The sequence below is a fragment of the Salarias fasciatus genome, unplaced genomic scaffold (assembly GCF_902148845.1).
Source record: "Salarias fasciatus unplaced genomic scaffold, fSalaFa1.1, whole genome shotgun sequence".
NCBI lineage: Eukaryota > Metazoa > Chordata > Actinopteri > Blenniiformes > Blenniidae > Salarias > Salarias fasciatus.
The window spans coordinates 91,031-116,533 of record NW_021941395.1 but is presented as its reverse complement, the minus strand read 5'-3'; the positions used below and the strand labels follow the sequence as shown (position 1 = coordinate 116,533).

The 25,503-nt window shown below is 41.9% G+C and overlaps 1 protein-coding gene across 1 annotated transcript; it reads left to right on the top strand.

The window, feature by feature from the left end:
- Positions 1-9,253: 9,253 nt before the first annotated feature.
- On the top strand, positions 9,254-20,288 carry LOC115385627 (F-box only protein 33-like). Its single transcript, XM_030087698.1, is given in 10 exon segments — positions 9,254-9,353; positions 9,356-9,393; positions 9,396-9,688; positions 13,710-13,820; positions 14,686-14,846; positions 14,923-14,976; positions 14,979-15,130; positions 15,312-15,609; positions 15,729-15,866; positions 15,869-20,288. Coding segments are annotated over 10 exon segments (1,461 nt in total). The 5' UTR covers positions 9,254-9,262; the 3' UTR covers positions 15,994-20,288.
- Positions 20,289-25,503: the final 5,215 nt, after the last annotated feature.

Here is a 25,503-nt window from a genome sequence, read left to right as displayed (position 1 = left end):
TCTTTAACGCTGTGGCTGAGCTTGTAATCACAGACTTTAGACTATGCCAGGTCCGACCATTTGCTGTTTATAAATCCTCATTTTCTTGGTTCGGCTCAGAGAGCATTCAGACCTGAAAAGAGTCCAGCCGAATTTATTTATAGTGGGAGGTCACAGATACCAGGAGCAGAGAGTTTTTACTACAATGCAAAAATAAAGTCAGCTATATATGGCATACTTGGTCAAACGTATGGCCAGGGGGCCAAAACTGGGTCATCAGAGGGTCCCACCCATTTTATTTATTTTGAAAGATAAAAAGATGTAGTTGTAAAGTATGGAGATTAAACTAAGCTATTATAATATGTCTCTTCGATATACCGTTTTGCTCAAGGACACTTCAACAAATGGATAATGGAGATTGGGATTCAAACCCACAACCTTTTAAGCAAACAACGACCACTCCACCAACCAAGCCACAGATGTCTTTCAAATATAAAAATGTTATCCCTCAGACTCAGTAAACCCCTCATACTCAGTTTGAACAGTACCATTCTCCCACTTTCGAATTCAAAAAGCAACCAGCATCTCCTGCCTGAAGGCGAGCGAACCAGGACGTAGGCGCCGTTCTCTCAGATGTTTGTATTCCCGCATGTCTTTGTTGACAGTGAGTGGAGAAACTGTACGTTCTCATAAAAATAAATTAGTTTGAGATTTTACATCCGGGTGCACGATGTTGCAGAACCGCAAATAAAAATATCTGAAGCAGCTGAAGTATCCATCTGTGCCGCTCCACAAAAATCCAGCCCACAACCGTCCTATGCAAAAAAAATATATCTTTTTATTGATAAAACTGGGCTGAAGTCAGATCATCTACGACTACAGTGTCCAGTTGTTGCTCACTATTTAAAAGTGAAATTTAATAAAGAGAGAGAAGCAATACGAATGCTGAATACGAACTCATTAATCTTTTCTTATCTAATATTAAACATCCTGGAAATGCCAACTTTCTAGCACTCACTGTAGTAATGTCTACATGAAAAGCATCACTTTCAAGCTAAAAACAAGATGTTCTGATTTGAAGACAAATCCCTGGCCGTGTTTTTTTTTTTTTTTTTTTTCCGCAGACAGACCACATCCTAAAAACAGCGTCTCAGTAACAGCATCTCACGCCACCCACCACAGACACGCACGCCCATTTAACACATCTCTCTGCTCCTGGCAAGTAAATCCCCACATGTATTTCAAATCATATCTCTACAGCAATGCTACGCCGCCAAGAGCGGTTAAAGCAATTTTGCAAATCACTCCTCACGGGTAATACATTGAACACAGAAGGACTCAGTAGACACTCATAGCATTTCTCACTATAGTCCTATTTCAAAGGATGTTACACTGTGAGGGCCCTAGAAGAAAATGAAAGCATCAGGGCTGTAAGAAATAATAACTTTCCTTCATGGAGTCATCGACAATCGGATATTTGAATGATTAATCCAGTAAAGGTTAGATCAGTCTCAAGTCATTGAATTCCTCAAAGTACTTATGATATCAGACTGATCAATTGATCTTATAGCATATTTGTCTATTTTTTTGTTTTTGATGAAGACTGCAGATAGCATTAAGTCTCCTGTGTAGTTTGGAGTTCAATGAAGTGCGACTAAAGGTAATCCACCTAATCAGTTTCTATGTTCTTTATTTGTATTCATGAAGTCTTGTGGCCTTCCTCAGGTTCTTTCTAACAAATCCTCATACTAAAACGACATGTTGTCGATTCCCTCTCTCGCTCAAAAGGGCAAAGCTTACATAATGTGCAGGATGTAGGATATGTCGACCCTTCCTTGAGATTACAAGAATAAACCTGTTAGTTATGTTGTCAAATGTTCACTGGTGAGTTGACCGATCTCCTCGCTCAATTCAATGCTTTGTTTTTATTTGAATGAGATCACACTAAATCAGAATACATCAGCTTTTCTTCAGTCAGTCAATGACTCAATCAAACCTTTATTTGTACAGTGCTTTTCATACAAAACTCATGCATATCAAGACACTTTCTACAAGCAATCTCACATCTCTCATCTCAACTCACTAAGTAAAGCATTTCAAAGGCAACTTCACAGATTTGAACAGTTAAAATGATTAAAATACCTAAATGAGGCATTCATTTTTACTTTTATGTTGTAATCAAACTGCCTCTTACTAAACTCTAACAGGGCAAAGGAATGCAATTTTATCTCTCAAAAACAAATCATACTTGAGCTGATTATTATTTATTTGCTGATTGTCTTTATCGCAGCACATCCAAACATTCCTCCTCCTCTAGCTTTGGGTGCAGTCTTTCTCTTTCCGCTTAACACACACAATGTGCAAAAGACAACACACATTTCAAATGGTGCTAAAACAATGTCAGATAAAGAGGCTCGGTAGAGACTGAGATGATCCCTGACAGACAATAGCCCAATCGTCTCAAAGCCAGTGTGAAATGTGCTACTGATAAAGTCTCACTCCAGCCCTTTTGGTCTTGCAAAAAGTAATGCAGTGAATCACTTAAAGAAACAGCAAAGTGAATAAATGGTTGGACATGGTTTTATAATGGTATTTCAAATGTGACAAACAGAGTCCACCATTTACCTACTGCAACCAATTTAGGTCATTGCAACTGCCACCTCAAAATTACAGTCAAAGAACCTATAAAGACTGAAGATAGACTGACGATAAAGTGAATCAATCCCAGTAAGGCAACTCTGAAACTTTGCAGTTCCTTCCATTTTTTGTTTCTTGCCCTGTGCTGTCTCTTATTATCATTTTGTCAATCATTTGTGAAACAATTAGAACGAGACACACCTGTGTCTAATAATTGATGCTGCTTTCTTCCAGCTCAGCTCAGTTCCCATGAGATATCTATTGCAGATCACTTAACAAAAGTGTACTTTATAGCATTCCAGGAATTGTGAACAGTTAAGTCATCACAGTTTGGTGTAATTTTGATTTGCAAATGAGATCTTATTCAGGAATGTGTCTACCATTCAGGGTTTTGTGCGTCTCTTTTCCAACATTTCCCCAGCCTTTCCACTTCATGTGGGAGAGCCAGTGCATGAAAAGAAACACAGACCTGTACTGGCACCTAGTGCTGCATAGTGGTCCTGCAGAGTCCAGAAACTGAGGTGATTCAGCACTAAAAAGGGTCTCAATTTCCCCACAGACTTGGAGCTTTCTGAATGCATTAACCATACTATAGCTGAATATTATTCTCTTTCTTTTCCATTTATCACAGTTGAGCATCAATACCAGTTCTTTGTAATTTCTCTATTTTTTATGAGAGATTGATCACAAACACAATCCTGCTCTCAGTGTCGTAGGAGTAGCCCCCAGTTGCAGAACAATGCGGTGAACAGAGAAAAATCTGTGTCAAAAGGCTTTGTAAAATGATGAGTATTCAGCGGGCGACATCCACACATCTGCAAGCAATCAGAGAGCTGAGATAAAGTCTGTGAGGATGCCATTGATTAGCAGGATGCAGCAAGCCTCCGTCATCACTCCATTTTCCCCACTCCTACTTGGCTGTAATCAAAATTGCTTTGTACACCCCGTGTCTTCTCTTTTTAACAGACACAAATCCATCATGTGGGAAAGCACTTATCATTACCACAGAGTGAGGCCTGAAGCATCATTATGGTATCAACATGAGAGCCCGAGCAGCTGCCATCCAGAGTGTGCAGGTGTGAATAAAAGCAGATTACCTCACAATTGGCTGGCGGAGATTCGTAGTTGCGGCACGTCTCTCCTGACATTGGTATTCAGCAGCATCATGCCTCATTTGATGTGATGTACTCTAATTTTTCGGAGTATGAAAGTGTGTTTTGCCCTCTGGTTTGAGGTTCAGGATCAGCCAGCAAGTGGGATTAAGTGTCACACTCAAGGACACTTGAGTAGGAATGGCACGGCACTCTAGAAAAATATGATCGCAGAAAAAGTCACAAGGAGAATTTTAGTCAATTTTATTCATTCTGAACGCTGCAGTGTTCAGTGTGTGCAGTTTAATCAGTTGTGCAACTGAATTGTTGTTGCTGCCATAGAAATGGAGGGGCAGAACTGCAAAATCAACATGTATAGTGACCTCTTGTGGCTGTAGGAGTCACCATAGAAGCAAACCACAAAGGCTGTCAGATGAGGTCGGGAGTGTGGGCCATTCGTAGGGGGCAATCCATATCACAAGGGACCCAAGGCTTCTGAGGCCCGAAAAATTAGATTTGCACATGTCAAAGAAAATGAAAATAAAGAGTCTTTCTGGAATGTAGACCAGGCCTGAAGAACTGCAAATCACTTTGTGTGTGTGTGTGTGTGTGTGTGTGTGTGTGTGTGTGTGTGTGTGTGTGTGTGTGTACAGGAAGACTCGACAGGAGTGAGAGGAAAGTCATTACAGCTAAATATAGAGTGGTTCTGGTTCTAGAAGAAAATGTGCTCCAGGGTGCACTGACCTCATCCTGAGGTGATGGTTCACTTTTCAAAATGTATGGCACGCAGCCAGGAAATGACTGCGGCTTCAGGACTGTCTGGCAGTTAGTTAAGTCACCAGGGAGAGCTGAAACATGTCGGAGCGGCTGCGGAGTTACCTGAGGACGGCGGGTCACAGACACCCCTGCTTCAATCGGACAAATCTTTACAGGATCAGTCAGGAAGAATGGGGATGGAACATCCATATCCAACTCTGTTACATTTATAAGGCCCTACTCAAAAAAACGACTCTAATGTCTTCATCAGTGTATTGGAAAGGCTCACTATAAACATGCCATCCTCACCGTGAAACACGGTGGTCGCAGCATCATGCTTCATGGGTGATTTTCTTCAATCAGGATACAGACGCTGACTAGTTGATGGGAAGATGGAAGGATTCCAATGCAGGGCTGGAAGAAACCTTTTAGAAGCTGTGAAAGTCTTCGAACTACAGTGGAGATTCATCTTTCAATAATACAAGGACTCCAAACATGGATTCAGACCTAAAAAAGGATTGGTTTCTGTCAAAGCACACTCAGAAAGGCAGAGTCTGGGGTAAGACTTAAAGATTACTGTTATTACTGTTCACGGACACTCTCCAGCTAATCTGAACGATCTTGAGCTTTTTTTTTTTTTTTTATGTTTACGGGACTGTAAAGCAGTTTGTTATACAAAATGTCATTTTTGTGATACATGTTTCATAATGAAGCATTTGCACCTTGTTTGAAGGTGATCACATGATTGTTTCTGGAAGTGTCGACAGATGGGGAATCATAAATCAAAACTGATGAATATTACATGTGGGGTACCACAGGGGTCAGTATTAGGACCAAAATTATTCATAATGTATATTAATGACATATGTAGTGTATCTAAATTATTGAAATTTATTCTGTTTGCGGACGACACAAATATCTTTTGTTCCGGTGAGAATTTGCAGCAGATTTTGGAGACCATCACAACAGAAATGAATAAATTAAAACTATGGTTTGATAAAAATAAATTATCATTAAATCTAAGTAAAACAAAGATCATGCTGTTTGGGAGACACAGAATGGATTGTAGATGATAACAAAATAGAGAGAGTAAGTGAAATTAAATTTCTTGGCGTGATTCTGGACAACAAAATCTGCTGGAAACCTCATGTGAGTTACATACGAGCAAAACTGGCAAAATGCACATCAATACTGTGGAAAACTAAACATATCCTGGACATTAAGTCACTGCACACCTTATATTGCGCACTTTTTTTGCCATATCTGTCTTATTGTGTTGAGGTCTGGGGAAACAGCTACAGAACCACTCTACAGCCGATATGCACGATACAGAAAAGAGCAATTAGGATAATAAACAATGCAGGATACAGAGACCACACAAACCCACTATTCATAAAATCACACTTGTTGAAATTCATGGATCTAGTCAAATTCAAAACAGCACAAATAATTTTCAAAGCAAGAAATAATTTACTGCCAAAAAATATACAGGGGATGTTTGCGGAAAGGGAGGGTGGTTATAATCTAAGAGGAGACTTGAATTATAAAAAACCAAAAGTTCGAACTACACTGAAAAGTATGTGCATGTCAAGCTGTGGAGTGGCTCTGTGGAACAGTCTGGAGACAGAAATAAAACAAAGTAGCAACATAAATCTGTTTAAAAAAAAGTACAAAAAAATATTTCTTAATAAGTATATGGAGGAGGAAGTCTGGAACTCTGTATGATGATAACAAATGGTGTTGAGTATTATACATATAGTGGAAATTGATATATTGCTGTTATACTGTAGTTATAATTATTCTGTTATATAGTATATATTTATGGGGATAACTATATGGTATGTGTGGGTATATATTATGTATTTATAGGGATATCTGCACGGTATATGTATACATATATTATGTGATGTCCTATGATGTATGATTTTAAAACTTGTTAATAGTTAAAAAGGGGTAGGAATCTCTAAAAAGTTTTTACTTCTTCCTACTCCTTTTTTCGAACTATGCTGTTATGTTGGGGTTTTTTTGTTTGTTTGTTTGTTTGTTTGTTTTTTTTCTTTTTTCTTTGATTTGCATTAACTTTCCTTTTTATCTTTTTTTTCTTTCACTTTATACATGTTCGAAAAATAAATACATTCATTCATTCATTCATTCATTCGTTCATTCATTGGTATTCATGGATTCAGTTGAAAAAGATATGTCAAGAACTAATGATGATTATATGTGGCTCGATTGTGAATAAAATGTCTGAAAGCAGAGGGAAGACCAAAAAAACATTCTAAAATGGTTTTTTTTTAAATCAAATTGGAGAGGAATGCTCAAAGGTGATATGGATTATAAATCTGATCACATGAAAGCTGAATGAGAATTCGTAGACACAAAATGAACAATCCCATAAAAATGTCTGCTGAGTGGTGAACTAATGTGTTTGAAAACAGTTCGGATTGTTTGAGGTATTGAAAAAAGTCATCCCAAAACACTCTCTGACAAACAGTTCTTATAAAGACTAGTGCTGCTTGAACAGGTTCAAGTCTGAGGTACAGAACATTATTAATCATTCATTTCAGATATGTCCAAAACACACACAAAACACACATCTGCAAGGAGAGAATAAAGTCATCTGTGCAAACTCAATGTATCTGTACAATCTCATACACACAAATACATACACAGTTCCACAACATACTGTATGTTTAATTGACCATGCCTGCAAATTTGGCCAAGTACTTTATCTGGGATTTTGTGCAGGAATTTTTCATTCCGCTAGTTGCTGCAAGTGTTTTGTGCATGACCTCCTGCCTCCTGGGCACAAGTTGTATCTGTGAGAGACTGCAGTCGAGAAGAGAAGAACAGCCTCACTATGTTTACTACTGAGTGCTGCTGCTGCTGCTACTCGATGATAAAACAAGTGTGTGTCCTCATCTTTGTTGATGTAGGGACTGTCCCAGCTCTTTGTATTCTGTCTCAAGAGGAGCAAAGATTTCACGCACGTCTTTCAGTCGTTGCTGTATTTCCACTGTTGTCCACTGGATAGTGCTGCACTCAAAGACAGATAATGCCAGTGGATTCCATTCTCTCAAAGCAAAAGGGAATGATTGCACAGCCTGTGACACTGATCAATTAAATCATCAAATGATGAGAGCAAGGATTAAAATGTAAACATTTTTGTTATACTTCTCAAATTTCAAAAAATTGGTACAATCAGGGAAAAGAAATTCCAAAACCTTGGTCTAAATTATTTTGTTTAAAAGCTTCATATACAAACTCGTTAGTATGTGTTTCCAAATGGCACAGGTACTTGCATACTGCTATTCATTTCATTAATTTAGAACCTTTTCCGAATAATCTAAATATCGTAATTGATTTTCTGAGGGAAAAAAAGAACAGAACATTAAAAAAAAAAATCATGTTTATGGTCAGAGGTTCAATCATTGCATGCAAATATACATTCATTCAAATGTCAACACATTATGAATTTGAATTAAAACTGGGACATGGGCCTAATTCAGCCAGAAGACTGTAAAATTGAGGGTTATCATAATCCTGGAAACACATTTCAGTTTTTAGGTGCTGTGACATTCATCCATGTAAGAGTTGTCAGTTGAGTTTAAAATCTGACCTTACCAAAATTAAAAGAAAGGTTTGTTTTGTTTATTATTGTGTTTTTTAAATGCAGTAGTGGTCATACTGGCTCATTCTTTACCCTAGCCACCACTACCACAACTACCTCTCTGTGTGAAGCACTAAACCCAAAACGTTACCAGCAGACTGATTACTAAATATAAGATACAGTACATCTAAAGCGGATTTGCAATCTCTCAAAACATTGGTTGAAGTTAGGATTTCATCGACCCCCCCCCCCCCCCCCCCCCCCCCAAAAAAAAAAAAGGTTTTTAAATCATTAATTTTAAGAGCACACTCGTTGACCCTGTTATAGCATTGGTAATTTCAATAATTTAATTTAATGAAATTGCATCTCAAACATTTAGTTTTATGTTTTAATTCTATTCTACCCACTCACTGTAGAAGTAATTTTTGTTATTAATTAGAGGAACAACAATCAATCAATCAATCATAGTTTACACAGCACTTTTTAGAGAATATACACCAAATCACATCACATATCACAAATGAAAGCAAAAAAGTAATATTTCTGGAAACACAAAACTGCACAGATGGTCTATAGGTGTCATTGCATGTGCATGCATATACAAAGGAAAAGAAGAAGAAAAAAACATTGGCACGTGCATACATTCAGACACGTGGTGTGTTTTGCATGTGTAATCTCTTCCCCGATCTGGATACTGAAGGGGGTGTGTCCGCATACAGTACCAGAAAAAAAAAAAAAAAAAGAAAAAATCACGTGTTGGCTCCAGTATTTCTCTCCACCCGTCAAACAGCGCTCCACCGCGGTGTACGGCTTTATGGCAAAAATAGCGGCCCCTCCGGACGAAACCATTCACTTCAGAGGGTCCATACATGACAAAATATGGCTTGAATGTCTCTAAAATTCCATTATTTGGAATAGAGAATACGTGTTAAAACAAAACTAGTAGTAGCTGATTTCTTACCAAAGACGATTTGATGTTGCTCAGGGAAGTGTTTATAGCCCTCCCCCCTTTTGTTGACTGACAGTGGTCCCTCCCAATAGTATTGAAGGCTAACCTGAAAAAAAAAACGGTTTGTTTTCACTGAGAGGAGGAAGCGTCGCTGTGACCTCCGCCGCAGCAATCCACTTTTACAACGGTTTGCTTTTATTTGACGCCTGGTTGTGTCCAACACACTTTGTTTAGCTCGCCATGGCTCTGTGCGCGGGTGTCGGAGCCATGGCTTTGCCCAGCGAGCTTATCGTCCACATATTCTCCTTTCTGTCCGACCGAGACAAGCTCCGGCCTCGGCTGTGTGTTCTCGGTGGAGGGAGTGTCTGTTCTCTACCCCGCGCTGTGGGGCCGAGCTCAAACTGCGATAGGCGGCGGATCTACCTCCGATGAGACCCCGAAGCTTGAGTTCCTCATGCGGAAGTTTGGCTCGTTCGTGCGGGAGTTGCAACTGAAGTCGCACCGGTGGAGGGCACCTCGGCGCCCTGAACAACGACCCGTCGTCCGCCAGGATGGATCAGCCTCCCGTCCCGACAGCGACCCGCAGCTTTCGGAGCGATGGAGGACGCCATGGCCTACCTACTTGGACCAGGTGTTGTGCGTGTTCTCCAGCATAAAAAACAACAGGTAGTGAGAATTTTGCAACTGCTACATGCCTTTTGTGTGTTTCGTATTTATTTAGTTTCCTAACTCGGCGTGACACGTTCTCATTGTTGCTGATTATTCAGCTTGTGTAGTGCGTCGCAGTGAGCTAGCCACTAGCTAGCTTACTTAGCTACAAACAAACCAGGCATTAGGAGTTACGTAATCGTGTCACGTCTTTGCGGCGAAGCTTACAGCGTGTATCCATCTTCATTGAATAGTACACTATTGCTTTGTTTGACATCTAGGCGATGTTTGCTCGAGGTGATCTTCGGGGTCAAGCCAAACAAACGCTGGTCGGCGTTTTCTTTTGTTGCCGCCCTCTATTTTCCATGTTACATTACTCTGACCATGCCAGCTGGTACAATGCAGCGCTGCTGCTGGCTACAGAACGCTTTGTTGGCCCTGACTTGCTGATATCAGCACTGACACACACACACACACATATATACAGTTTATGTGGCGTTATATTTAGCTCTGGTATGCTTTTGCACGCTGTTGGATATGTGAGCAGCATACATTAAATATGACCACTCTGGTAATGTATGCTATAGGGCCTGCAGTTCTTAAAATAAGAGGAACCGTCTGTCTATCAGTCTGAAAATGTCACCTTCTACAAATTTCTCCGTTCTCTGCTGTGCTTTGTTGTATTGGAATGCGTACCTCTCGTTGAGAGTGTTCCTGTCTCACTGCTGTTAAATTCTGTTCTGTTACGTCAGTTCTTCTGGTCAAACATCTTTACCGGTTTCCCAGTCCATACAGCACATTATGACAATATTATACAAACCTAATTGGGCTTAATGGTTAATGTGTTTCTATCAAGCAGGATGCAAGTGAACCAAACCAACCATCCACAGTAAAATGATCAAAAATGTCTTTTTCCCTAGTTTGGTTGAAGCTTTCATGCTTCAAGCTGAAATCAAAAATCAATAAAAAAGAGATAATCATGATAATGGATTCTTAAACAGAATTCACGACTGAAATTGTCGAGTACAGTGGTTTTCCTATAGTATTACAGCCACAAGTTGTTACAATTGTAGATGGTGTCAGTCCAAGTTGATAGTAAGAGCAGATAAGCCATCAATTTCTGTTCTGTGTGATCAGTTGATGTGAAGCGTCATTTCAGTCAGTGGTAGGATTAGCTGCTGATCCTCAGCTCTCTGTAAACATACCTTTAAACAAATATCCCATTCCTTTTCATCTTGACCTTGGCTGAGGGACATAGATCTAATCCCAAAGCAGAAATATGTAAAACCGTGTAATACTGTCGTTTGTGGTGCAAATTACAATAACTGGTAATCTCTATAAAACTTTGGTTCTAAATAGACGTGTACTTACTCTGAGGACATTCAAAGACGGAGAATGGTTGGTGTTTATATGATGACTGAAACAATTGGTGTTCTCTACTTTTCTGGCAAAGTCAGATTTCATGAAAACAAACTTGAAGGGACAGTTTGTGCTTTCCTGCTCACAAACTCTGATGCATGCCTTCATGTACTGGAACAGAAAGGAACTGGTGATGCAGATGAAAGACGTTCTTATTAAAGACAAATTCACAAAATGGAATGTGGAACAAATTGTAGAGCGGCACTGCATTTTCTTTTTTTTTCTCCCACTTGATGTCACATGTCGCTTCCACATTCATTTTGTTACGAGGTAGTCACAGGCAGCAGTTTGATATGCACTCCTTACACACTCATGAGCAATAGAGAATTTACACTTGTTAAAAAAAAACACATCTGAAAACAGGTTTCCTCACGAAGTTAGCAGCACTGTCTGAGTATCACACCTCCCTCAGAGACTGTACTGCTGCTGTCACCTGAGTGAGAGGTACAGCCAAATTTATTTGTGTATAACTGAGTTTGCAGTTGCTTTATCTTATTTGCGGTCATGAAAAATGATAGTTTGTCTCCATTCCTTCAATGAAAGAAAACAATCAGACATTTGCTGTTGTGTATGCACAAAGAGAACATGCGGTACTCCTTTTTTATACAGGAAGTGGTTGTACTGCATGTAAGCGCACTACCTGGTGAGTGGGTCTTTGTTTTTGAGACACAGCCATGTGTGCAGTTCATCTTTTACGACCATTTCTGCTCTAAGGAACCTTCCACATACTATACTGCTGGTCCAATTGTTAGACAAGCCCCCATTTTGCAAGACTCATATTTGGAAAAAGGTTTTGCAAACACAAACAAAATAGTTTCATGAAAACATGGATTTTATTTTCTGCTAATAAAATTGAAAACAAGCAACTGTAAGATTTTCAAATACAGATTGCATGCATGCTTCCGGATGTTTTCATGTTGTCGTCTTCAATGAACTCAGTCTTTTCCTCACAAAAGTCACCTGCCTTTCTGCATTTGAGATGACAGCATTTTAAAATCCTTCAAACAGCACCTCTACCTGCTTGTCATTCCCCAGTATGATCACCAAGTCATTGTTCACTGTGAGCACCTGTTGACTAGCTCAGTTAGTTCCTCTCATTCTTGCACGTGTTAATCTTTCTGAGGTCTCTGAGTTTATGATGCAGAACTTGTCGCATTGAGAGCTAGATATAAGCAATGACTGAAGGACAACTCCACTTTTTCAGGCCGACTGTTCAGAACAATACACTACATCATCCACAGCTACAACACTTCTCTTTGGGAAAAGGTTTTCATTATTTGGAGATACTAGGAGAGCGAACTTGAGAATTAGACCATCTGAAAAGCACACAAATGCAGCTTCAGCCTTCAGTCGACATGGTATGACAACAAAGTGAAGGTTAAGTATTTATGCACTGGATAGAATAAATAGAATTTACGTAGTTTAAAAGAAACATGAAGGTCTCTCATTATTAAAGGTCTAATACAGGATTTTCTCGAAAAGACGAAGCCAAACGTCTGTTACTCACTTTTTGAACAACGCGCATGCGCCAGACCATCCGCCCGGCTCTCCTGCTTCTCCCAGGAAACGTGGAGCGTGCGAGCGCGATCTCCTCTTCTCCGGACTGCACGGCTCTGTTTACAGTTTCTGCGATCGACCTCGCCATACATAAAGCTTGTTTTCCGAAACAGTTTCAGTTTCATTATGTCAGAGTCGCCATCGGTAAGTACTAGCTCAGAAGCTCACCGGCTACATAAACACTCTGAATGCGCATGCGCAAAAGGGAGAAACTTATTGGGCGCAAGCACGTGGAACCGCCTTACAAAACCAGCTCGTCAGAACGATTGACAAACGACCCACCAATTATTTAGGTGATCCACCCGGAAATCAAAATCCTGTATTATACCTTTAATGTCTGCTTACATAGTGTTAATTTTACAGTCTTTGTTGGTGTTGGTTCAACATTGACAACAATAGATATTAGAGCCACAAATCAGATGAGACCACTTCTCTTGTAAACAGGTGATCTATAATCTTTGGGACATAAAATAAATATACAAGAGTTATTGGACTGGGTGCACAGTGACCCCTGTGCTCACCTTGACTGCATCAACTTTTGTTTGGCATACAGTCTGCCGCTTGATCCTCTGCTGCCATTCTATTTTAGGTGCCTGGATTTAAAGGGCTTGAGACAGCAGTGCAGTGAAGTGCATGGCTGTCATAATTCTGTGCACAGTAGAAGGCGACTCGGCAATATACAGAACGGGGGCCAAATTAGATTGCTTAGAGTGGCTGTCTCAGTTGCTGGGCACATTTTCTAAATAGTTCCAATTAGTAATACTTATGCTGTCACTTCAGCATGGGTTTTCTGAGTGTCCCTTATATGCTGTTTGGGATTAAACCATCCGCACAACCTTTGCATTAATGGCATGGACACATGGTGACAGAATGTGCTGCACACCCTTCAGATAATTTACAGTGTTGTAGATAGTGTTAGCTCAGGTGAGATGAGAGGCAGATATGGTACACAGGTGATTCGAGAATGTCCGAGCTCACTCAGGTTTTCCCGTCACGGGTTTGTGTTCATTGATTTGCTATTGTTTCCTCTCTAACACGACTCCCTTTCTCTCTGACTCTCTAGAAACCTGCAGAAGCTGAGTCTTTATGGAGACACCTTTATTCTCCAGCAAGAAGGACTATTAGACAGCTCCAACCTGCACCAAATCCACCAAGGGGACAAAAAGATCAATGAGTAAGCTTCAGCACCCAAGAATGTGTTTTTTGTTTGTTTATATTTTTCCATGTAACAGGAATGGTTGTATAAAACTGCACCACGTCGGCCACTTGTATTATAAAGTAGACACTTTTCATAAAGGAGTAGAGCAGAGATGCAACAAAATACTTTAAATCATCTGCAAACATTGATGTTTGCTGCTGTGTGTGGGCGTGAATGAGCACTATTTACTACATAACACTACTGCAAATGGCGTGATGCTTGGAGTCTTTGCCTGGCCATTCATGTACAAAATGCTGTGGCATCATCCAGTTAGAGCATACAGCACCGTGCTTCATGAAGGTTTGCATGTGGATGATAATCAGAATGTGTAGTGGCAAGAATCTCTGTCATCTGATGCATTACAGCAGTACGCAGTTATGAGTCATCATATTTCATCATACTGTGAGCACTGGTTCACCCATTTCCAGGGATCCTGATGATAACAGAACAAGGAAATCCCACTTGATCACCATGCCTTCTTAGATTCACCGATAAAATCGCCTCTTTCCCCCAGGGCTTCTTGCTTTAAAGTACTGCAGATCCTTTTCCCCATGTCCTGTCATATGATTTCCTGTTCAGCTGGTTCCTTTTATGAGCGCTTGAACCTATAAAGTAATTTGTCAATGTCACAAGTTTCAATTTCAGGGCAGCTTAAAGAAGACACCATTATGTGTGTTTCATGATGGTATAGATTATACTGTTGCACTGCTGTAGAGATACCTGCTGTGGTGCATATTCATTTCTATTGTTGTGATGGCATAAAGAAATTGTATTTTTCTGAGCTTTGCATTGGCTATATGATATTTAAAGTGTACTTACCCTGCCTCTCTGCTCTCAACAGAATCCAGCAGCTGTTCATGGAGCTGCTGTCGAACAGCAGGCAGCTCAAGTGGTTGTCCTGTAGTTTTATGCTGGGACTGGTCACCCCTTGTTCTTTAGCCTGTCTGTCAAACCCTTCTGCTGAGAGTCTGCAACACCTCAGTTTACTGGACCACCAGCTAGGTTGGTATTTTATCACTCCGTCATGTTTTGACTGAATAAGACGGTAAGCTGACTGTGTTGTAACCTTTTCTCTCAGGCCCTCTCATCTCACCATCGGAGCTGGATCGCCTCTCCAACCTGCACTCTCTGGCTCTGATTTCTCAGACTTGACATCCGAGTTGTGTGGCCTGCTGGCTTCTCCACGCCGAACGCCGCTGCACCGCCTCTCCCTGCTGCTCAACGGTGCTGCGCTGGAGTTCAAAGCATTAGAGGGGACAGCTACAGAGGATGACTGGAAGGCTCTGGTAAACAGCCTATGATTGCTTTTTTTGTTTGCTGTTTGGTACCAGATGGCTGTTGAAATGCTGTTTTTATGTGGCTTTTTGAATATTTCTGAATATTTCTTGAATAATCACAACTTTGAGTCACCTTTGCCGAAGATTTTGCCCTCCTCTCCATAAGTCAAGTTTCCCCAATGCTCTTCAGGTACGCGTGAGTGCCAACTTGCGAGTATACATCATGGCCCTGGAGGTGGACAGCTCCGAGCTCCTCAGGTTCCTGAAGCCGAGCCTTCCCCTGGAGCGTCTTCATCTCGACAGCTACAGCACACTTGTGACCGACGCCACACTGGAGCTCATCTCTCAGCAGTACAACAAAACGCTGACGCACTTCCTGCTCCTTAGAGATGGCCACGACTTTCCTGACCTCAACGTCAACCGCAATGAGGACCCGTTGGTTCTGTTGGCATGGAGATGCACTCAGCTGGCTGTACTGGTGATACACGGTGAGTTAAGCTTGTTGTTTTGTCCAGTTTTTAGCACAAATTAGACAAGGCCTGCTGGACCAGGTTTGGAAAACATGGCGTACGCATTGGGATTGATTTCGTTTCCTTTCTCCCTGCAGGTTACACTGTGTGGTCCCATAACTTGGTGGCTATCTCTCGACTGCGAGGCTCCAGCCTCCGTGTCCTGACCGTCTCTGAGGAGAGCATCGACTTCGACCCAGACCAGTCGGTGTACGTGGAGGGCGACCCAGTCCACAACTGGTCAAGGAGGTCTCTCTGGGCCTCGGCCGCGTCTGGCACCCCTGCCTGGATTCCAGTCTGGTGTTGTCTGAACCTACCCAGCACTTCCATCGTGAGCTGCACGCCTTCAGCATGGGCATGTAGATCAGGGCCAGCAAACCCATCACATCACAGCCAATAACCAGTTCAGGCCAGGTCAGGCCAGATGTGTAAATCCCAGGTCAGGTTAGGCCTGTGAATGAGGCCGACGAGCAGATAGGTTTTATTCAATCTGCTGAAATGGGTCATCAATGGTGTTGTCTGGTCTGATCTGGTCCATTCTGGTCTGGTCCTCTGACCTACAAATATTCAGAGCTCTCTCCTTCACCTTAATAACCTCCAGAGCCTCTGTATAAATGTACGCTTGAGTTGTTTCCTGTTTTGTTTTTTTCTTTCTTTATTTTTTTTTCTCCATTCGATTGTTTTCCATCTCTCCCTGCTTTGTGTATAATGTTTTTTTTTTTTTTTTTTCCTACGTGGTGTTTCCCTCGCCTGTATAGGCTTTATGTGTATTTAAAATCCAGATATATTATTATCCTGCTCACAGCTAGAACAGGACAGGCAGGCAGATTGAGTGATGGACTAGTGGGATTTGCGAGACGATGTGTGTTCAGACACAAGCTATTAGCTTTAGTTGCAACAGGTTATTTAGTTTTGTTTTTTTAAACATTTGTTCTGTGTTGGCGTGTCAGCCTGCTCCACTCTTGCAAAAGCTGGAGTACGTTGGGTAACCGATCACTGAATTCCTCAGTAACACATCCATAGTTGCTGCTTTCGTTGCTCTGAAAGAGCGCCTTGTGCACTTGTCCACTCGTTGGCAAGCCTTTTACCAGCAGGGTGGGAATTTCCACTGTATGATGGCTGACCGTGGCTGGTGCCAATCAGTTTTTAATGCAGTTTAAAGCAACAGTCAGATCAGCATCTCTTTGACCTGAGGTCCGGTAAAGAGCGTGGCTTCTCGAAGCCAAAGGATTTCACTGAGGTTCCAGTTGCTCGGTACTTGTATCGCTATGTGGTCTGCAAAGATCCCAAAACTTATCTAGTGAGAGAAACAGGATGACATACGACAATAAGGTTTTCTTGGTGACTCATCAGATCACATAGTTGAATATTTCCATGTCTATTGTCAAATAACCGGACTGCATTTAGAATTTCAAGCACCTCAAAGCATCTTACCAAAGGTGTTGTGGAGAATATTGTTACATACTCATAGCCAACATTCCCCACCTGGCTCGCTTGGTTGACTTTTTCTTGGGGGGGGGACGTAACCAGTCATGTAAGCGGGAAGCCTCGTCTTCCAACTGACATTTTGAGCCAAACTCGTCAAAATCTGCATTCAATTCATCACAGCGGAATGCAAAGTGACTGTGTTCGGCTGTTTTGATACTCTTGATGTGTATTTCTTCCTCTCCGACTATTATCCACAGCACTTTTGTGTGAAAGTCGTGTCGTTTTGTCTAAGTTTTCTTATTGCATGCTAACGTGAAGGCATCAGTAGAGAAAGTGACACCAAATGAGAGGGAGTAGATGGAGCGTGCGCCACATCAAAGATGATGCAGTCATCATCTAATAGGCTTGTATAAAAAGGAACGGAAAAGAGTTTCATTATGGATAATGCCATATTTGGGGTTCATGTGTTTTGAAAAATCTTTGCAACTGTTTCCAAACTTGAGGTCATGCAAAGACATTGAAGACCATCCCTGGGGTGAGGCAGTTCTGTCGGCAGGATCCAGTTTTTCTCGTCCAAATGTGATTACAGTTAAGAAATGAGAAAAGAGCGCACTGAATGTAAACTCATCTCACACTTCTCCTCCTGTTGGCCGGTTGCTTAGCCTTTTTTCTTCAAAGGGAACAGTATAGCTGGATTCACCACAAGAGTGTCAGCAGATGCATCTCTTGCCAGGGCTGAGAGGGGAGGGGTATACAACATTGTAGTATCAACTGATAGCCAGAGCGTGCATGTCTTTCTTTTCTTTTTCTTTTTCTTTTTTTGATCCCCCCTTGAGAAATATCTACAGCACAACAAGATTCTGGGTATCATGTTGAATGGTTCTTCTCTGTCAGTCTCAGGTAGGCTTTTACCATCACTCTTACCAGGACCGTGATGGTGGTGTTGCATCAGGTGTGCAAAACAATCATTTAAGTATGGGACATGGTTTTGTTGTTTTTCTTGTGTTATTTTTTTAAGGTTCCTCTTGAGTCACAGTTGCCTTTGAAACAGCCCCCTTGTTTTCTGGATGAGGTTGTCTTCGTTGATGTTTGTCTTGCCATCTTAGAAACCCTCGCTTACCCCCTCAGTTAGAGGGTTTGCAAACCTAATCATACATTTGTTTTCAAAGATTAAGGTTGTTCAAGACTAAAGAAAGATGGCAAGGCTGAGCTGCTCATTGCACGTGTTTTATATCTTTAGATGTTGTGAGATTGGAGACCATAGAGTGGCTGGTGGGGAAACAAAATCGATGCTGTCAATAGCAGACGTGCTTATCGTCGTCGACGTGGGATCTGATGGTAGGAGGTTTTCTGACGGGTGGGAAACAATGTCTGCCTGGAACAGCAGGGTTCGTCCGACTGAGCCTGTCCCTCAATCATTTACAAATGCCAGGCTCCGTTCGAGTACCGCTGTTCTCATAAAACCAGTGAATGTCCTTCAGGCAAGCACGCCATGTTGCAAGGCGCAACCCAGGTCCTACTGGCCAAAAGCTTTATACCAATACAAGCAACGTTGCTTGATGAGTGGACCATGTGTGGTAAATGTTGCCATTGCTGAGTGGGTCTGACAGCTGGGTCTTGCAAAAGACTGAAAGAAATTAGTTGCGTTAGAGAAGTCTCTCTCCCAGACAGCGTCGGCTCCTCTGCAGTTACACTGACTGCACAGCTCGTGAAAATGGCTCTGCTAACTGTGAAGGTCCAGTTTAAAGGCCGTAGTTTACAAGGTCGTACCATCCATTTCTCTTTGATGTGGAACCAGCATCATTCAACACGCCAGCACTTTGCTCGCTTCAGAACAAATGTGTTCCTGATGAGAGGCCTGCAGTCACCGAACGTTCGCTCATCTGTTACAGGACCTGAAAAGCTTAGCCATGATAATCTCCCAAGTCCTTGGTTCATATCTCAGGAATAAAAGCACTTTGGTACCAAGAGTTTCTTTTAAAGACTGCCGTGGTGTATGTATAGCGCTGTACACTCGGAGGGGACAGAAATACCAACATAACATGTTCAGACCAAACACTTGTTGGATTTATCCCCCGCTCCCCTCTTCCTCTTTTCCCTGCCGCCTCTTATAAGAGCTTGCTCTTTTTATGTGAAGCATTTCACCATTCTTGAAGTTCATAGTTTGTGTAGATTTCGGGAATGAAAATCAGTGTTTATTTTAGTGGAATGTAATGTCAAATTTGATAGTCAACTCAGCTACACATATATTTTAAGAATTTTTTTTAAGCTAGTTTTTTCATCTTTAACTTCCCAGATGTTACCGATTCAACCGTAGAGGTCAGGCAAGGCTGTTTGGAGTCTAACTCCACACATGTGGCTGTGGGTTTTTGACAAGAATTTGAAGAGAAGTCTGGGTTTATCACTGAATAAATTTGAGCAAAATGAAATTCAAGAATTCACCCAATCACAAAGTGGACAACCAAATTTAAGTGAGAAAACAGAAATTTCTTTTGGTTTATTGTCAAAGAATCATAAACTAAGAGCCTTGTGTATAATATTTAAAAAAAAAATTGTCAAATTGTGCAGAAAAAACATTTGAAATACAATTTTCTCAATTTGAAAACATTTTGTAATGGAATTTTGACCAAATGGAGCAGAGCTAATTCAGAACTTGGAAACACACAATGGTGAGAGAGAGCGAACGAGGGAGAGAGGCAGCTTTACAGGTCGAGCAGCTGTGTGGTCTGTCCTGGGAAGCTGGCTGTATTGACTGCATCTTTTTAAACATCTAGACTTTATTTTTGTAGTCACACAGATTTTAATGTCTACAATTTAACCTTATTCTCAACTTCTAGATATTTCTCAAAATTACATTTCAGCTTTTATTTTTTTTCTGAACAGCTTGACTTCATTCTCAATTGTGCAATGTTTTTACTTCTTTCTCTATATTTAAACTTAATTTTTACAATAGAAATGTTAAAAAAAAAAAAAACAGAGACCCCCTCCTCCTCCCGGAGCCCGGTCACTCCGTTGCATCACATAGAGACAGTGCGAGACAAAGCAGTGCCTGGTGAGGTGGCGCTGACAGGGGGATTGATAAATTGACCAGTGGAGAAGAGGAGGGGTGAAACTGACCTTTCCCTGATCCCTCTGCGTCGCCGCCAGTAGCTAAATATCGAGCCATCTCGTGCCTGAAACTTCGGGAGTCTCACTGCTTCCCAAACCCCGTAGTTGTACCACAGATGATGCAACAGTTCGGCCGCTGCAAGAGTTTTAGCACTGTCTGTTAATTTCTTGCGTGGCATGTCAGTGTTTTCTGGCGTGTTACTGACATGTGCTGTGCATACCAACGTGTGCGTGTCTGTGCGGAGGGGTGAGGTATGTTGATAGAGCATTTCATATTCAGCAGTGCAGTCTTATTCATGTTACAGCCAGTTACAGGACGTTCTCAGGGTACAATCGGTTTTCACCAAGCAGCAGGCGGAGGATGAAACACAACAGTAGCTCAGGCCTCTAGCTTGTTCACATGAATATTGGGAGTCACTGGATCTGGTTTACTCCCTCCATGTGCTCGAAGCTGCCAAAGACCGCAGTGGAATGAACCTTTAACGTAGACACAAGTCTATGAAGTGCCCATGGATACTGACACGCAGGCTGAAGGCTGGTCTGACTCTGTTCTCCTCCACACTTCCAGCACATCACATGGGCAGACCGCCTGGACTTTTTGCGTGTGTGGGGGTTTTTTTTCCTGTGAGAAATGTGTTGTCATGCGTTTATTTAGTGTGTCGCTGTTAAGGGTGAGCTGCGTCGGACGTCTCGTACAGCATTGCCAAATTCTTCCCTCTGTGTGACACTCAGGGTCTACAGCGCATGTGGCTGGGGCTCCGCAGACCGAGGGCTGGCCCGCCCAGTGCACGTGCATTGCAGTGTAATTAAGTCTTAAAGCAAAACAGATCTGAGGTTCCTCCCCTCTTTTACCTTCATTTCCTTCGCCTGTTTCACTGTGAGGAGCAAGTGAATGTAAAAGGAGGACGTTGAGCACGTCAGGGATTCGAACATTCCCGCACATGCTTCCAGAGTGTAGCTTTTAAACGAGACGGCAGCTTTCACAGCTCGAGACAAAGGCCAGCGTGTGTCGGTGTGTGTCCAGCCAAGGTTTTACTGAGAAGCGCTTAGTAATTCTGTAATGCGCTGCGCTGCTAGAGGAAAGACACGGGACATTCCAGGCCTTCAGTTTACAATATGGCTACACTGTCTGCACATACAGAGAGAGTCTATTTTTTTTTGTACTCGGTTTTGGAAGGGAGTGAGAGTTACAGGTGAGCGCTGATGAGTCACACTGGAGTAGCAGCTGGTCTGAATAGAGCCGTGGTGTGATGCCATTTAGAAGTGGCTGTTCAAAGTGTGTCAGCTGCTGCTGGGGTTTCGGCGCGCTGCAGCCATTTTTGGGAGGGGACATCTTTTGTGTCCGGTACACAAAAAAAAAACAAAAAAACAATCTGCCTGTGTTAAATATCAACATGAACTAAGAATAACACAGAGGTTAGAGTATATGGATGTGCGTATTTGGGAAGCACAGGCCGCAGCACATGTGCATATGGTTCCAGAATGGTCCGCGCTGTTTACTTCTACACCATGTGCGCACGGGTTTTGCAGAGTTTGTCTGTACTATACTGACTGAGTGGCACAGAGCAAGCAGAGCCTTGTTCTATTGCACCCTGCCGCCGAAGCGGCAGGTCTGAAGGTGTTGGTTGATCCGTGTTGCCAGCAGTTACTGTACACTCACGTGGTTTAGTGGCCCCTTTTTGACCTTTGTGTGCTTTGTTGTTGATTTTGTCAGCCCTCCTAATGTGCGCTCATTTGAGTAATCCTGGATGACAGCAGGACCCCCCCCTGTGGCCTGACGAACCGCTGGATTCACAGAGCTGGCCTCTAACATGCTCCATGTCCGACGACGCAACCTCATGTTTGAACCGTTGAGAGGCTCAGGGGTTCACCTCTCCGCTCAACACTTGTGTGGAAGCTCCTCGTGCTGCTGACACGGAGTGGAGCATGAGCGAGTGTTATTTTAGTACCAAAGCAAGCAGACTGTCAAATCTGCGTCACGCTGGGATCCGTGAGCCAGGCACTCATCAGACATCACTAGTTTTCTGTCCCACTTTGATTCGAGTACAAACTCAAAGCCAACTCCAAGTTTGTACTGTGACTCTCAGGATGATAGCAATGTTATGGAAAGCAAATGTTAGCGTACAGTTTCAGAAAAGAGGTTGTCAGAAGATTCTGGGCCTTTCCAGCTTCCCCTAAGACAGTTTTAGGGGCCGTTTGAAGGGGTCCCATAAGGCTTCCTCTCATATTCTGAAACTCCTCATTGCAGAACACTTTCATTTTAAAACAATCTGCGATTGCTTGTGTCACTTTAATGTCCTTCCCCCGCTTAAGTTCTTCCAGAAAGTCTCTCCTACCAATACACAGTGTCCAGTGCTTGTCATTTGACACCAGCTTCATCATGTAGACACCTGTCTGGGGGAACTCTGAGAAATTGGCGTCATCCTGTGTCAACGGGGCCTTTACAGCAACGTAAAACCTGAGCCTTCTCCGTTTGAAGAAGCACTTTCCCCTGATTTCTTTAGCCACCTGTGAAACAAGCACCCCGCAGTGTAACATTGCATGTGTGACCGAAAAATAAAGCATGATGGGGCCCTGTTAACATTTCTGAAAGGAAAGGGACATACATGGTATCCTCGTCATATTTTTTAAGTTTTTCATCTGAAATACTTTGGCCACAGATGGCTAAAGTTCAGGCAGGACTGAAAGAGAGAGAGCTGGACTCGAGCAGGAATGTAAGAAATCTGAGGACCATCCTAATAGGTTTCAGGAGAAAAACACTGGATGTACACTGTTCAACAGTCCGTGTAGATAGATATGTACTCTCAGTGGGGGCGATCACAGAGCGCAAGACCATGAACAGGAGGCCACACTGAGAGGAAGTATGTACGTTCCTTTATTCAGTTACCTAAAATCATTTGTCCATCCAGTTTGTGGTAAAGGTCTCGGCACAAACGGGTTATTCAAGGGGGCTGTCATATGCCCCCTGCTCTCTGCGTCTGGAGAAGAAACCATGCTGGTGGCAGGGCCCCGTCAGTCCCTGTCAGGAGCTCTGGTGCACATTGAGATTGGGTGGAGGGCTGGACTATATCACAAACCTGACAGATCCTCATGCTCGGTGTCAGCCAGTTATCTTCATTTCGACCTGGGCTCCTGTGGCTCTGATGTTTCTGGCTGGTAAACAAAGTCTTTCTTGTGGAGTCTGGAGAGCCAAACCTCCTAATTAGCCAGGCAGGCAGGCCTGCTGCCCAGTCCAGCCTCACAACTATGCAAGAGGAATGCATATAATCCACACTCACTGCTTATTTTGTTTCAGGTTTTTTTTTTTCTTCTTCTTCTTCTTCTTCTTCTTCTTTGGTTGGTTTTTTTAAAATCGCGATTTATTTTTCCTCACTGTCACGCAGTAGAAGTGAAGATGTGTACTAATAAGAACTTGCAATGACAATACTTTGGCCTTATGATGATTTCTGAAATCTTATTGTTTCGTTTGAAGATCTTTATTGATTCTGGTCAGCCAGCCCAGCGACAGCAGCGGTGACGGCGGGCTCACTCTTGGTCTCTGTGAGACTGGCTCGATGGCCCCAAGTTTTATCGTGGTACGAATGTTGTGCATTTGTTTAAAATCAGGACAGTTTGCAATAACAGCAGTCTTACTAGTGGCCACAAAGGGGGCACAAGCAGTGCTGACAGCGCCCGGCTGCGTCTTTAGAAAACCATAGAGGAAGAAATAGAAACTATATAAATAGATATATAAAGTTCACACAGTGCATATTTGTATAGGTCTCAACAATGCATTATCGTGGTATACTCTTATGCAACACATGTCCGGGTTCAATTTCTGAACATGAAGTATAAAATGAAAATCACACAGACTTTGTAATCAGAAGCTATGATGTTGTGTGTTTTTTGCAAAAAAGAAAAAATGGTTCTACCATCCTCATGTTGAATATTCTGAGCATAATGTTCCTGTGTGAGTGTATTTGGTAAAGTGAGCACATAGCACTGGGTTTTATCTTCTTTTTGTAAGCAGGGAAGCAGAATGTACCCCCAGCACAGCTGGATAGACTTCAAATGCACCCAACTTCAAAACGCTGCCTTCCAACTCGATTCCGTTGTGCAATCTTGTTTACAAATAAAACATGGTGCGGTTCCAAATACACCCTAATGAAGAATCGGTTTCTCAACAGGATGGATTATGAACTTAAACCCAAGCAAAGCAAAACTCCACCCTGAATACTCCCCATTGTGCCCATGTGTAAATGCACTTTTATTGAGGATGTGGCCGTCCAGCAGTGAATTTCACATCTGAAATCATTGTAGGAAGCTGCTCCTTGAAATCTTCCCAGCTGTGATTTTTTGGGGGCCAGTCTGTATGGAACAAGTCCTCTATACCAGCCCAACGGACGGATTCAATGAAGAACAGTGTTGAGCCATGGTGTTGTTATGGAGAAACGGGAGGGCAGTGCACAACATGCACATTGGGGAAAAAAACCAACCCTCTTCACTGAGATGATAGCGTCCACCTGAGGGGGTCAACCTGCCGAATGTTGATTTGAAATAATGTTGAATGAATGCTTCTCTTCTTTTAGTCAGTGAATAAAAACTTGAAAAAGCCACCTGCCTCGGTCGTCTGTGTTTTTACTTTCTAAATTTGGTTTTATTATGGGATTTACACACACAGTTTGTGTTGTGTTATAAGTTTATTAAAGTTTTATTTTATCTGATGCCTGGCATGGTTTGAGTCTTTCAGCAGAACAAACCTAATACAAAGACCTATTATGGTGATGCTTTAGGGACACAACAATTTTAAAGAACTCTTTTTGAAATCTGAAAAGAAGCAGCAAATGATCGACACAATGAATGAATGACACAATGTCCAATTCATGCTGGAAACAGAAATCCTGTTTGTCACAACATGAACTTTAATCAGTTATTATTTAACCTTTTTATGCTTCACAGACCAGCCATTTTCCTCAGATTTCACACATATTCTATAACTCCCAAAACAGCCCTGACCCGTTAATAAAATATTTTAAAACCTACTCCTTTACATTCTAGAAAAATAGAAAGATGTTAATTTGTAATTAAAAAAAAGATTGAATGTAATTTATTAAAATGATACTTCTTTCTCAAATTATACAAAAGAAAAACTGAATGACTAATTTCTCACTGGATGTCTTAATTAAGCTTTCACAGTCCTGATGTCTCATCCCCATCACTACATGGCATTGGTGTACTGAAAATAAGTGTTTTTATCAGAAAGGAAAAACCTGGAAACTTGATTTTTATGGCTTTCATTGAACTCGCTTTGTGATTCAGGCCCCTGCTGTGTTTATCAACTATTCAAACAGTACGGCG